Below are 14,688 nucleotides of genomic sequence, written 5' to 3' on the forward strand. Positions count from 1 at the left end.
ACGGTCGCCCAGAGCGATTACCACGTTCTCGCCCATACCTTCAAATCGCCCAGGATCTTAGCAAATATAAAATATTATAATTATCCAGAATAGCAGTTGTTGAAGCAGTTATTGAGTGATCTTATCACATTCCACGATTCAAGGAGCCCAGTTGAAGGCGGTTGAGTAATAAAGAGTAATGACAACAGTTAGAGATGACAGTTTCACGACAAATTAGCCAACATAAAGAAAGTGGGTAGTTATACAGCAATCAAGCAGTTTCCAAGCGGTTTACCACGAAGAAATAATCAAGGGAATATAAAAAGAAGAGAAGACATAGAGAAAAGAACCCCGAATCAAACACTCTCAAACAAAGAATATGTAATTTCGATTTCTTAGTTTAAATTTAAATATTTCTTTTAGTACTCGTGTGCTTGCGCTCTTTGAAAGCATTCTGTTTAAATTCCAATTGTAAATCATCGCCAATAAAACACCCCTTTTTGAAACTTTGTCTCAAGAGGTCTGTTCCTTACACAATCATCTGATCCCTTTTTTAATTGCTAACGACTACCCACGCAAAACAGTCTGCGACCAGGTTGGTTTGGTTGATTTAATCTGAAAGTGAGTTTATTTTGATTATAACATTTTTCTTACCATTTTAAATTATCTGCCTCGAAAAAGAAAAATCATCCAAATCGATGTATACTCACCCCTACTTTTGAGCTATTTATGATCTGAAAGTATTTTGTTGATCAAAATTAATGACTTCATCTTGTGAGCTTTATCTTATGTTCCAACCAAATAATTACTTTTCCCCTTACAAGAAAGAAAAATTACATTTCTAATTAACAAGCTTGCTTATTTATATCAATCACATTCATAAAGATAATTAGAAGCAACCTTACAAAAATAAAAGCCAAAAGGAATACGGTTAGATAATAATACTTTGGTCATCAATCAAAGATAAACCGATAACCTTTAAATGAATAGATGTTCAATAACACATTAAACGTTCTCCTTACAAAACCAAAAGCTTTAAACAAAGCAAAAATAATAATACATTACATAAACTAAATATTTTCTTCGTTGTCACAAAATTACTATGCATGTTTCAACATGCAAGTTTATGTGGGTCAAGGGTATTTCACCAACTGCGACCTCTTCCTCCTCTAGGAGCTCTGGAAAACCTATCATTTCGCCGATCAGAAAACCCGCCTCTGCCTCCTCGTCCCCCACCGAACCTACCATCTCTCCTATCAGAAAAGCCACCACGTCCACCTCCAAACCGTCCGCCTCTTGACTCTCTTTCTTGCAAAGGCGGTAATGATTTCACTACCTCTAAGCTTATGCCAGCAGCATTTTCCTGGCCTGCAAGCCCCCAAATGGATCATTATTAGATCACATGCAAACCTAGGTTGCTTAGAATTGTTTGAAAAGTTAAAAAAATAAACAGTAAATTGGTAGTGCTCGAAAATTCATCAATTGGAGAGCACACGTCATCTCTCCAAATTCCACCAGAACTAACCTGTAAGGAATGTGTCCAAGTCTTCAGCAGCAACATCAAAAACTGCGCCCTTTCCATCAGCTGTTAAAGCAAGACCCTTAATGGACTCGACCTTCTCTTCAGGTAAAAACCTCCGCAAAACCCCAAAAGCAAAGCTGGGACATCGTGGTAAATAAATAAATAAGAATTTGACATTGATTCAATGCATAATCCTTTTCCTTGGCAATCTTTTCCAGTGCAAGATGTGAAAGAGAAACATGGTGGTACAGACTAAAACGTTGAACTCAATCCATATTGGGTTCACATGATGGACAATCATAAATAACATCGTAATGCATCCACATGAAGGCCGTTTTCAATATGTCCAAACACTAAGAGCGTGTTTGGAGTGTGGCTTATCTTAATATCTTATGTTGGCTTATTTCAAAAGTAGTGGGTCCACATTAAACATGCTCCTCTAAGTCAAATGGATATATAGAAGAATTCTGAGCACTCACGATGGTGTGTAGATGGGCTTTTCACACTGAAGAAGAACTGTAACAGAGTTCTCCATTGAACTGAGAAGTGATCGACTCTTTATTTCAGTATAGCCCTGCATAACAAAAGAAGAACCCGACACGTCAATTATAGAACCAAAAGGTGATCCACCAACACAGACACAAGGTAATAGAACCTACAGCAGCTTTAGCAAGTGCTTTTGCAAGTAGTTCAGTTGGTGATAAAGTAGATGTGTTCAGGAGTTCTTCAGCAGCAGCCTTGAAGACCGGAATGACACTACAAAATATTAAGTATCTATGAATTGTCTGTCCTGAGTAGCGACGCATACTAGTAACGAAGGTAAATGTCAAAAGGAAGTTACCTATCAGAGATCTCATTGATTTTTTCAGCTGCTTCAGCTCCAGCAGCTTTAGCTATATCAGCTGGCTGTGGAGCAGATATGTGTTCGAACTTCACGCCTGATTCTCTCTCTATCCTAGAAAAATTTGACTTTCTTGGATCATAAAGCATTACAGCAACACCAGTTTTCCCTGGAGCAAGTGGCAAGATGCTGTCTTAAAACAATGAAACTCCAACCATTTTAAGGATCATATTCAAGAGTTATTTTATCCCCAACTCACCCGCTCTCCCAGTTCGTCCAGACCGATGTATATATGCCTCTACATCACGTGGTGGCTCGCACTACAGCATAATGCACATATTTAGTTCACATTAAAGCAGGTTACAACATGCATGCTACTAGCGTGATAAGAAAGCCCATAGATTTAGTAGTATGGAACAAACCTGAATAATCAACTGGACATCATCAATATCCAATCCACGTGCTGCCACATTTGTGGCCACAAGTGTTAAAAATTTTCCTGACCTGAATCCAGCAAGTGTTACCTGACAGCATCGTAGCAAAAAATATAACATTAACAAATGATCACTCAGGGGTGAGATTTAGAGATTTATTTTGTTAAGATTTGTCTATGTTGGAGTCATTTAAGAGAAATAATATTCAACTCAATCACTAGAAACATTTCATTTGACCAAGCAATATATTTCAACTCGTGTTAACTTTTAATGTTTAAGAGGTAACAGATTCCACATGCCATTTTTCTTTCATAAATTGATACAACAAACATGTAACACTTTTCAACATAAGAAAATATAAGAAATTTTTACCTCACGTGTAGCCTGTTGTATGTCCCCATGCAAAGCCCGTGCTCCGGGCAACACGCCAGAAAGTGTGGAAGCGGAATCCTTTGTCTCGGTGAAAATAATAGTGCGGCCACCACTGAATATAATATTCCATGCAAACAAGAATTGGATTGTTAAATGAATCAAACATGCAGGAAATTATAACCTGTTATTAGCAGGGTTATATGCAACCGACCTACTATAGCAGCGAATGATGTCAGGAATAAGTTGAGATCTGGCAGAAGTGGAGCAAGGAAGAACAATGTGCCTCACGCTGGTACTAGCCTTCATTTTCTCATTGCCAACAAGATCAGCAGTTTTCTTATCCCTTTTCAGAAACTTAGATGCAATCTGGAAAATTTGCAATATTGTCAAAAGCAATAAGGAACTATAGCAGAATATTAACACAAAAAAGAAACTCATAGCGCATGCAAGGGGTGGGTGGAGAAAACACGTACATGCTTCACCCATTCTGGCAAAGTGGCACTAAATAGAAGTGTTTGAACTTTGCTCGCATCCTCTACCTTGCCTTCACAATTTTAAAATGGAAATTTTAGTGACTATAGTAATTACTTAAAAATATTTAAAGTTCTAATATAAACAATGCACAGCGAGTGCAAGGCACCACCCAATAACAAACACAAAAACTCATCACTAATACAGCACCAGCCACTCTGTCACAAAATCATGAAGTGTCACACACCTAGAATTAGTTCAACATCTTCAACAAAACCCATCCTCAACATCTCATCAGCCTCATCAAGGACACGGAACTTCAGTGAGCTAAAGTCAATATTCCCCCTCTCTATGTGATCCTGCACCGTGATCTCCAAAAAATCAATAATAAATCATTTTACCAAGAAAAAAATAGTACATGACAAAATTGTGGTTGAAATATTTAGCACAAAGTATATCACAGAAAAGCGTAACCTTAATGCGGCCAGGAGTGCCAATTACAATGTCAACTCCCCTTTTCAACTGAACATGCTGCGGTTGATAAGGAGACCCCCCATACAGGCAACACGAAGTCAATCCCAATGCTCCGCCATAGAATTCAAATTCAGAAAACACCTATAATAAACAAGGCAGAGAGAGAATGAAACAAATAAAAGGATGAAATTTTGACAGAAAACGCCATCTAAGATAACAAATATCCTAGATGGTGGTACTGTTACCAGAAACAATACCTGAGTGGCCAATTCTCTAGTGGGTAAAAGCACAAGAACACTTGGTGTCCTCCCATATCCTGTCTTTCTTGAAGCTTTTGTAGGTCCATTAGTCAATGACTCCAATATGGGTAGCACAAAGGCCAATGTTTTCCCCTGTTGAAAATCGAAAACAAAGAAAAAAAATAACATTGGGTACATTCACATAGCAAACTTTTAAGATTGATGAATTTCAATATATCATATTGTTTTAACATACCAAATGTTCTCTAACTTCATTCGGAGAAAAGGAGGCAGATGAACCCAATATTATTATTACTAGAACCAGGACAACTTAAAAGTATGATTCCAAATGCAAAAAATACTAAAGATTCAAGCAAAGATTCAAAAAAATAATCATAATTATCAAATAAGAAAGTTCATAAACCTTAAATTATTATCTCCAGTTGCAAAAACAAGCTACGGAAATTCCAAGAAAATCATGATAGAGCATTTGGGCATCATAACCAAAAAAATAAAATAATGACCACATTCCCTTGTTTTCAATTACTTCCAGTTTTTGAGTCACCATAAAAGACACAATGTCAGCTTATAAAAAGAATATTCTATAAGCTTGGATTTTGAAGATCTTATTTTCTGGAAAAGTAAAACTCCACGGGTTTGTAGAACCACAATTCCATAGAATTTCAGAACATTCTGGTACACATAACACTATACCTTATTGAAACTTACAAAATGGATAACCAATTTCACTCATTAGCCTTGACCATTGGAACGGACGTATATCTAAGATGTACTTGCATTCTATTTCAACATCAGCTCGGACAGCTAGAAAAGAAATCTTGTTTGCATAAGCAATCAGTAAAGTATTAAATGATTTTGGCAATCATAATAAATTGCAACTAATCTCAATCAATTTTTTTTATTTTTTTTTAATATTATTACATGTATATAGTCGTGAAAAAGAATAGTATGACCTACATTCATAGAGAATTAAGCTCAACTGAATAACGAGATTAAAAAAAAACCCCTTTACCTGACCAGTACGAGCCCTACCAACCAAATCGACCCCATCGAGGATGGTATCAAAAGTCATGGCCTGTATTGGGAACAGAGATTCGATCCCCTTAGCCTTCAAGGCCTCCCTCAACGGCTTTGATATCCGGAAATTCGAGACGGCATTCGGATTCTCTTCCTCCTCGTTTTCGTTTTCCTCCTCATCAAACTTCATCTTTTTCTTCTTATTCAAATTCATCGGCTCGCCCATCTCCGAGCTAGTCTCGCTCCTCTCCTCTTCCTCATTGTCAACCTCCGTATCCTTACGCTTCCTTTTTTCTTTTTTCTTAATATTCGAATCGTCGGAGGATATTTTTGTCTTCTTCTCTTTTTTGCTCTTTTTCTCAATAAAATCCTCAATCTCCGGACCGTCAATGGAACCCTTCTTCACTTTCTTTTTCTTGTCCAAGGATGCAGACTTTGATACACTACCAGACGCCATAGATATATAGGTGTCTATTTATATGAATTTATGTATATATAGAGAGAGAACGTTGTGTTCTGCAGCTGCGGAGAAGATCGTTGCAATGAGGCGCAGAAGCAGCAGACGAACGATGGGAGGTTTAGGGTTTGCGAATATATAGGCTATGGCGGTGGAGTTAATGAGGACCGTTAGATTCTCTATTTCGAGAATCAGATTCATGTAAAACCGGTGTCGAGAGTTGAAAGATTGGGCCTCGACAGATGGATTGTTATTCGTCGGAAGAGGCCTTGTTAGCTCGGCCAAAACTCAAAAATAGCACTAATATGTGACAAGAAATTATGTGTAGACTTTTTGTACTTACCAGTTTTAAAATTAAGATATAATAATTTTCACAAAATTATTATCATTAATGTTGATAACGTTGGATTTTTTCCTCCTAAAATACTTGCTGCAAGTTTGCAACAGCAGTGAATGCAGAAATTGCAGCAATACACAAGTAACATCGACACACGATAAGATTTCGAAACTACTATTTAATTTAATTTTTGACATTTTTTTAAGAAACATTCAAAAATTAAGGTTAATTTACTAAGGGGCGGTACATTAACATAAATTAATCAATGGACACGATTAGAGTCGAGATAACGCATATCATCAAGATGTTTTTAAAATTTTTTGTCACGCTTTAATTATTATTGTTGTTGCTGCTGTTATTTTGCTTACTGTATCATATTTTAATCTTTTATAAGCACTTGTCAAAAATTTATGAGTTGAGCCACGTGGATAGTATGTATGGCATGTCGAGATATGGCCTAGATATATTATTTTCTAATCTCAATGCTAATTTGGTTTCTAATTTAAGCAAAGAGTAATATTATTTAGCAACACTAGTGTTAAGCACCATTTAGGTGATAATTATATGACATTAAATGATAAATTGATTTAAATGCAAAGTTACATAACTCGAATCTATAAAATGTAGTCATCTAGACCGGTGCTAGAAAGCATTAAAAAAAAAATGATTGTGCCACTTCGAATTGGAATTCTTCATATATTCTTCCTTTTGAAGAAAATTTCACAAATAATTAAAGTAAAGATGAATTGTAGTTGACTGTATGTTCTATGAGTTGATAATTATATAATCTACAAATGATAACTCTCACACATCACAACTTCTATTGAAACATATTCCACAATTCTGATTACGCATGCTCTAGCATTGAGCCTACATTGAGCTTGGACCATACGTCTGTCTACATTTCAAGTATTGTGCTTACATTGTCTTGGCACACTTACATCTTAGGGTGATGTTTACGTCAAACTTCATTACAGATTACTAATGCATCAAACTCCAAACCAAATTCACACATCATACACTTGGGCCTCTGACTTGAGCACATCGTGTTCTAGTTTGAGACAATCCCGTGTGTCACGACGTGATCACTTAGTGACATCCAGCTTAGGCTAATCACGACGTCTGATCAATATTACCATTTCCACACAATCACATAATGTTCAAGTCCTGAGTGACATTGTACATCAATATAAGCTGTCTTGGGCATAATTACATTATAATCAAATATTGTATTTAAGTAGAATACAAGTCATAATCCCCCTCTATAGATCAAGCCCCTGTTTGGTATTAATTAAAATTAAAATTTTAATCTAAATCAAAATTAATAATCAATTTTAACCACATATTTTTATTGGTCTCACAACATTTCAACCACACATTTCACTAACTCTATCAAAATATGTTAAAATTTTGATTTTAATCTCTACCAAATAGGATCTAAGAATGGCAATGAAGTTCGAGACGGAGAATTTCATTCATCATCTCCATTCCACTTATGTAACGTCATGATAAGGGCGAGGTCCTGCTTCATTTTATTTTAAATTAATTTATTTAATTTTTTTCATTACTTATTATACACAACAAATTAATAACTGTACGTAGAAAATTAAAATTGAGCAGCTGAAAAATAAAACAAGATCACATCAATTTATACATCTTTATCCTTTAGTACGATTTTAACATGGGACAAAATAAAACTCCAAAAAAGTTTCACTATTAAATGATATGAACAATGAATCCAAATGGAAGTGCCGAAGAAAATGTGTTTTAGAAGTAGTATATAAAAACTAAAAAGGATAACTTCAAAATATCATACTTTTGTCCAAAAAAAAAAAAAAACTTAAAAGTGCCTCCTCCTACAATTTTTAAATACACATTTTCATTAAATATTTTATGTTTACCTTTGTTTATATTTTTAAATATATCTCACTTTCATCCCATTTTACCCTCATTAATTTCTATTACATTACATTATATTTTTCTCTCTTTAATTTTCAACCACACAATCTTCTATAAAATAATATTATACATAAATCGAAAACTGATTTTTTTTAACTACTCATTTTTCAAAAAAAATAATATTTTACTCATTTTCAATTCTACAAAATCGGGGCTAAATCAATATTTTGAAATTTCATTGAAAAATCAACATTTTTACAAATTAAATATTAAGTTAACATATATATTATTGCGTAAAGTTAAAATATTTTCATCTTTTTATTTAAAAACAACATTTATGCATCAAAAAATATGCTTTTCCAATCATAGAGGTTATAAACATGCCAATCACGCAATGGACCACTGCTCTGGCCCCGCTTGGTAATAACATGTCAAGATCCAGGGTCCATCTGCTTCGCTTTACAAAGCTGTTCTTCGGGGACCATAGCTTTTACAAATCAACTATGGTAATTATTTTTTTACCCCTTATTAAAAGAGTAGGAGTCGGATGGACGTTTTTTAACTCATCGTGCACGACTATCCTAGTTTAGGTCCTTTTGGGCAAGAGTTTCGCTACAGAAATAGGGTGAAACATAGGGTTAAAAACAAACTGCACAAGTATCGATGCATGATTGGAGAGTTTGAAAAAATAGACAACAACTCGCCGAAACATCAGTCTATCTTTTACTCCGTGTCTTTCTACCTATCCATTTATCATTACACTTTCGACAATACCTATAGATTGGTACTGACTTGTGAACTTAACACTAATATGTTGATTGTTGGTTTTAGTTATAATTAAAGTTAGAAAGTAAATTATTTGTACATTTGAATTCCCACAGAGAAAAAATGGCTCAAGTTAAATTTTTTTTAATTAATGTGACTAGAAAGTATAATCCCTGTCAAGAAGACAAGGCATCCCCAGTAACATGATCTTATTAACATGTGTTTTTCTTGTGTAGGGCCACATAACCTTGTACAGAACTTGGAAATCTTGTGGTTTTCAAACTGCAATATGTATCCAAGTACGTGATGCGATTCTGTAAGTGAAGGCAACCTAGGTGGCTTGATGATGGTCACATGTAATGTTCTATATCCAGTCTTATGGAACTCGACTATGTAACAGACAATTTTAATTTCATTTTCAATAATAATGCTCGTAGCATTGAATCTTACCATTCAAACATGAAAACGCCGCAATTTAATATTAATTAGAACATGTAGTGTTTGAAAGTGTCACATTATAAATTAAATAATGATACACATATAGGAAGCAATGGTCATGTGATAAATGATATGGGGTGAAAAGAATAATGCTATTTACAGTTGCTCACTAATCACTCTACGTAGTATACATGTGGCGATTAATAATTTGATATATTAATGTGGTAGTTTTTTATTGCCTTATGCATCAAATTACTAACCGTCACATGTATGCTACGTAGGACGACTGCGTTAGTCAGCGATTACAAATAGAATTATTCAAGCAAAAATGATAAAATTAATTCGGTGCAGATTTGAGACTCAGTTATTACTTATTAATCTTAAAGTCACTTCACACGAGGATAATTCCTCAATTGTACAAGGTAACACTGCTATTATTAATTGCATTATTACAATTTTAAAATGGAATGATGCTTTCTATTATTGTCTGTAATCATCATCACCAATTTATAGCATTTCCAAAAAAATTCTAAATATTTAAATTGATTGATCAATTGACATTTAAAAATTTATATTAGATAAAATATAAAGCGAAAGTAATAAATGTTTCTTTAGAAAAGTAAAATGAAGAACGAAAATAGAGAACTTATTGGAGCGTATGAAAATTTTGACTCTATAAAATCTAAATATGCTTTCTATAATACATAAAATGCTATTTATAAATAAAAAACCTTTTGGAGAAGCTCTTAGATTTGGGCGATGAGTCCATGAACCATCACAATCTAGGCTATTGATGATTATTATTTATGATGGGCAACGATTTTTTTTAAACATACACAATGGATAAAACTAAATCTAGATGAACAAATATAATTAAAAGAGGTGTGATAAAAAATTTATTACATTTTTTTAGATCGGTAGAATATATCTCACCGAACATTCATCCTTAAAATTGAGTGCATAAATTCAAGGAATATATTTCTGGTACATAATGTGGTGTTCATAACGATGTCTACCCCCTCATATGAAAGGGGATCCACTTTGAATAAATCATATTTTATTTGAAGTAATCTCCCTCCATGTGAAGAGCATGAATACCATTATAGATATCCAAATGTACGTGCAGGATCACTTTAAATTTAAGGTCCCGTTTGGGAAGGATTTTGAGAATTGATTTTTTGATCGTTAGATGAAAAGTGAGGTCCACTTATGAAAGAAAAAGTTAAAAATTACGGTTGGAATAATGAAATAACGGTCAAAAAATCAATTTTTTGGAATAAAAAATTCCTCACAAACAGGCTCTAAATATTGTTGAACATTAGAGCCTATTCGTCTCTTATTGTGAGAGAAATTATAGAGTTTTGAATAATATTTTTTTAAAGAATGAGTAGTTAAAATTTAAAGAAATTATATTATTTTGTGTGTAGAATATTTTATTATATGAATGTGTGATAGAGGATGTTATTGTAGCAAATAATTTGATTTGTTAAATGATGACAAACATGGCTCAATGTTACCGCAAATAAACAAATGGCTTCACAAGCCACTGCACGAAGTGGTTGCTTTACGTCCCACTCTCTTTTATTTTTGTCCTCGCGTCTTTTCATGATGGCGTACTTTTTGCTTATTGCAATGGTCTAAAACCATATGTATAATTCCAATTTTCTCGTGTTTTCAAAACAAAAAGATTTTCTCACGTTTTCGCATTTTTCTACAAATATTTATTATGTAGTGTGGTGTTTTTTATTCCATATTTTACTATGATGTGGTTCTATAAATTTTACCGTAAGAAGTATTTTTGTTCGAAAGTATAGGATCAAAAAATTTAGGAGTATGTACAAATAAATGTACTGTTAAATTTCAGAGATATAATATTAAACTCCATTATATAATTAGAGGTGTTTTCGTGAGTTTATTGGAATCGAATTCATCCATATATCAATTTTAATATTAATTATGCAAAAAATACGAAGATTGCAACTACCTAACCCGACTCCTACTTTTAATTACCTATTCAATGGTTCTAATAAAACCATGAATCTCATGGGCAATACAAAATATATGATGGTTTTGCTATTGTAAAGGATTTGTACATCGAGTTACATATAGTAAGGATTAAGTATAGTTTATATGTCAAGTCGCAGTAAAAACAAATATAGACACTATTTCTTTGTTTATCTATATGTCTTCGATTGTGATTAAGCCGTAAAAACCATGATTACCAACACTATGTCGAAAAACACTTCTTGTAGCATCATTCCAAATGATAATCGCAAATTGAGGAACGTTGTTGTATTAAACATGAAGAAACGCGAAATAACTAATCATCGAAAAACAAAACGCACCCATACATACAAAGGGCCATTGAAATATTTGCTTTTTGCCCCATAGCCATATGCTACAAACATCATAGATGCAACAATCTTGAGGGTTCCAACGATTTACAATAAAGGAAAAAAAATCATTTATTTTTAATTTGTATAAATGTGTATACAAACATACAAAAATGAGTATAAGATACTAAAAACCCATTTATAATTATTTCCATTTATACCCCTCTTCTCGCTCCTTAACTCTCCTTAATACCCCTTCCACAGCCACATCAAATGCATCCTTTATGCCCTCCAATCCTTCATTGGGCTTTGCATACACAAGTTTTGGTAAAATTTCAATCACTTTTTCTCTCATTTTTATAACTTTTTCTTTGCTAATTTTTTCAAGAACACTCTTTATTGAGGTCCCATTTTTCACCTCATTCCGGTCTATGAAAACCGAGTAACTTTCCGGTTTGGTCGGCAAGAACCACTCATACTGAAGGTAGGCTGACCGATGCCAGAAGAAAACCGGGATAGAACCGGCTACCATGCAGTCAAAAATGGATCGCCGGGTGAAACTATCCCCCCTAGGCTGCAAACAAAAATTCGAGTTAAGAAATGTGGATAGAATTTCCGACGTACCATTTGCGCACTTTGACCCGGCACAGTCCATGACTCGGCAAGAGTCTGACTCGTTATAACATTGATTCAGTAAAATCCCCCGGAAATCGTTCTTTATAATCCCCCTTGTTGCGCCGGCGAAGCAGAAGAGGGTGTTCCGCCGCCGTGTGCGGACAAATTCTTGCCAATTGATGAAGTCGGTGGCGGAGCTGGGGTGGAATCCGGTGGGGTAAGGGATTCCGACATCGAAGTAGTCCCAAGGGTTTCGCTCAATCAACAACCGTGTGATGTTACGCATTTTGGGCATGTAAATGCAACTCGAACCCCAGTCTTCCTCTTTCGATCTGCGAAAATCCCATGAAATCCGGCCCATGGAGATAAAATGGTCCCAACCATTGGATTTCTTGAAGTAAGGTTGATCGCTCACCCAATCAAGCATCATCTTGCAGTGTTGATCGCGTTCTTTTGCTGTTGAGTTGCTGGCGAACAAATACTTCTCGATTGCAAGACCAGTGTAAAACGGAATATAAAAAGCTGTAGCAGATTCCGGTTTCAAGGTTCTACACCGGTAATTCAGCATGCGATTATGGTAAATTAGCTCCGTTGAAAATTGGTCGGTCCAAAACCAAGATGGCCTTATATTGTCCGGGATAACTTTTGAAATCCCGGTGGCAGTTTTGCCGAAACCGGAGTTTGAAAGAGCATCGCAGCGTGAATTCCATGGGTTCAAATCGTGGCAATTTTTCACTATCTCGGAGTTAAAAAGTGGTGGGAGGTCGTAAATGTAGACTTTACCATATGGGCAGCTTCCGGAGGTCGTGGAATTATTATTGACAGTGGAAACAATTGAGGTTTTGGCGATGGAAGTGGAAGTAAGTTTTGGTATAGTGGGTGAAGGGTTGGGTGTGCCGGCGGTGGATAGGTACAAGGGGATCGAAGGGGCGGAGAGGAGGATGAGGAGCTGGAGGAGGACGACGGCGAGGAAAAACCATAAGCGGCGGTGGTGGAAAGAGAGGTAGGGTTTTAATGAGTCGAACAAATTCTTACGATCTAAAACTTCTGGGGTTTTGGATTTTGAGTTTGCCGGTCGGTCGGTAGATGCGTTATTGGAAATGGGAAGCATCAGTGGTGGTTTCCGCCGACAAATTGGTGGTGTTTCTGTGAACTAAACGTTAAGCTTCAGTAGCAGAGGTCGGAGAGCGGAGGAATTGGCGAAGGCAGAGGTCGGAGATCGGAGGAACTTGTGCGTGGAATTGAAGCTTAAAATTTGGGCGAAATGGTGGAGGGCATGGTTTGAAGATCAGTAGAGAATAGACGCGTGTACGCTGGTGTTTTATCAGGAGGAGAAGGGAAACCGACAACTTGAGGAGCTAAATTGAAATTAGGCCTTTTTATCAATGCAAATTTTGCTTAATTACGTTACCTACCAAGGAAAGGTCCTCATTATACCAAATTTATTTCAATTTTTTATTTTCAAACTCAAAATGATATCATTTTCACTACAGTCCAACCTCATCAACTAGTTTGATGTCTTTGATCACTCTCCTATCCTATTTTAAACTTGTAGATGAATAAATACAAATTTAAGTACATAATACTAAATTTGATTGGACAATAAAAATTTTGTTCATTTTTGCTTTGTCACGTTCATTACGGCTTAGTTAACATAGTCATAGTCTTTAGTTTTTCTATAAAATGTAATTCAGTTTTAATGGAGACCGTCTTTTGTCTATGTAACACATTGTCACTTAATTTAATGAAGTGAATTACTCCAATTAACATATTCGTACAGATAATTTTGTATAAGTAGATCGATGTCAACATGTATGGAATTCAAAATAATGGATAGATGCATGCTACGTATGCATCCGTCAATCAAGTTGTACAAAATTTATGTACATATAATATAACAAAGTTTAAATTATACGGTGCTTCATGGGAGATTATTTTCTTTAATGATGAATAGCATTGACTTTGGACTTAAATGCTTGGGTACAGAGAAGAATGTGTTGCCGGTTACGTAACTCAATCCATGGATGAAAATGCTACACAGGCAAGATTTATGGACTATTTGACCCATATTTTTTAAAAAAGAAATACATTCTTAAACAATGAATTTACATTATTTCAACTACACATTCTTCAATAAAATAATATTATACACAAATTCAAAATTTTTCATATTTTTTAATCACACATTTCCCATCAATACACAATTTAAAAATACATTCTTATGAAAAATGTGTCTCAAAAAAGGGCTTATTGTGTGTAAAACGAGAAAATTATTTTATTTGAATAAATAATATCAGGGCATGTTTGACTAAGCTTTTTTAAAGTAGATTTAGAAAGGATAATTTCTTGCGTTATTTTCTATTAAAGAAAAAATAATAATCTTATTATTTGCAAGAACAATGATTTTTTTTTTAATCTAAATTTCTCAAATATGATGTGTGTTGACATCCGAACTTCGATCTGGTAAAAATAGT

General features: G+C 34.7%; 2 protein-coding genes across 2 annotated transcripts; both read right to left on the reverse strand.

The window, feature by feature from the left end:
* Positions 1–932: 932 nt before the first annotated feature.
* LOC111403917 (DEAD-box ATP-dependent RNA helicase 7-like) lies at positions 933–5,969 on the reverse strand. The gene is made up of 14 exons (XM_023032583.1): positions 5,366–5,969; positions 4,351–4,485; positions 4,094–4,234; positions 3,867–3,978; positions 3,622–3,692; positions 3,360–3,514; positions 3,149–3,260; positions 2,765–2,866; positions 2,602–2,662; positions 2,343–2,511; positions 2,161–2,257; positions 1,981–2,075; positions 1,505–1,638; positions 933–1,347 (listed from the first exon to the last, which is right to left on the reverse strand). The coding sequence occupies exons 1-14, from the start codon at positions 5,825–5,827 to the stop codon at positions 1,124–1,126; spliced, it is 2,070 nt and encodes a 689-aa protein (XP_022888351.1). The 5' UTR covers positions 5,828–5,969; the 3' UTR covers positions 933–1,123.
* A 5,574-nt stretch (positions 5,970–11,543) lies between these two features.
* On the reverse strand, positions 11,544–13,759 carry LOC111403918 (xyloglucan galactosyltransferase XLT2-like). Its single transcript, XM_023032584.1, has one exon. The coding sequence runs from the start codon at positions 13,323–13,325 to the stop codon at positions 11,805–11,807; it is 1,521 nt and encodes a 506-aa protein (XP_022888352.1). The 5' UTR covers positions 13,326–13,759; the 3' UTR covers positions 11,544–11,804.
* Positions 13,760–14,688: the final 929 nt, after the last annotated feature.

Source organism: Olea europaea, chromosome 11 (genome assembly GCF_002742605.1).
Source record: "Olea europaea var. sylvestris chromosome 11, O_europaea_v1, whole genome shotgun sequence".
In the NCBI taxonomy this organism is placed as follows: domain Eukaryota; kingdom Viridiplantae; phylum Streptophyta; class Magnoliopsida; order Lamiales; family Oleaceae; genus Olea; species Olea europaea.

Bases quoted from the DNA above. Each gene is read 5' to 3' on its own strand.
- LOC111403917 (XM_023032583.1), bottom strand. From the start codon at position 5,827: ATGGCGTCTGGTAGTGTATCAAAGTCTGCATCCTTGGACAAGAAAAAG. The intron at 3,515-3,621 runs GTACGTGTTTTC...CAAATTTTCCAG, and splicing joins TGCCAGAATGGGTGAAGCAT to ATTGCATCTAAGTTTCTGAA. The intron at 2,867-3,148 runs GTAAAAATTTCT...CGATGCTGTCAG, and splicing joins TACAACAGGCTACACGTGAG to GTAACACTTGCTGGATTCAG.
- LOC111403918 (XM_023032584.1), bottom strand. From the start codon at position 13,325: ATGCTTCCCATTTCCAATAACGCATCTACCGACCGACCGGCAAACTCA.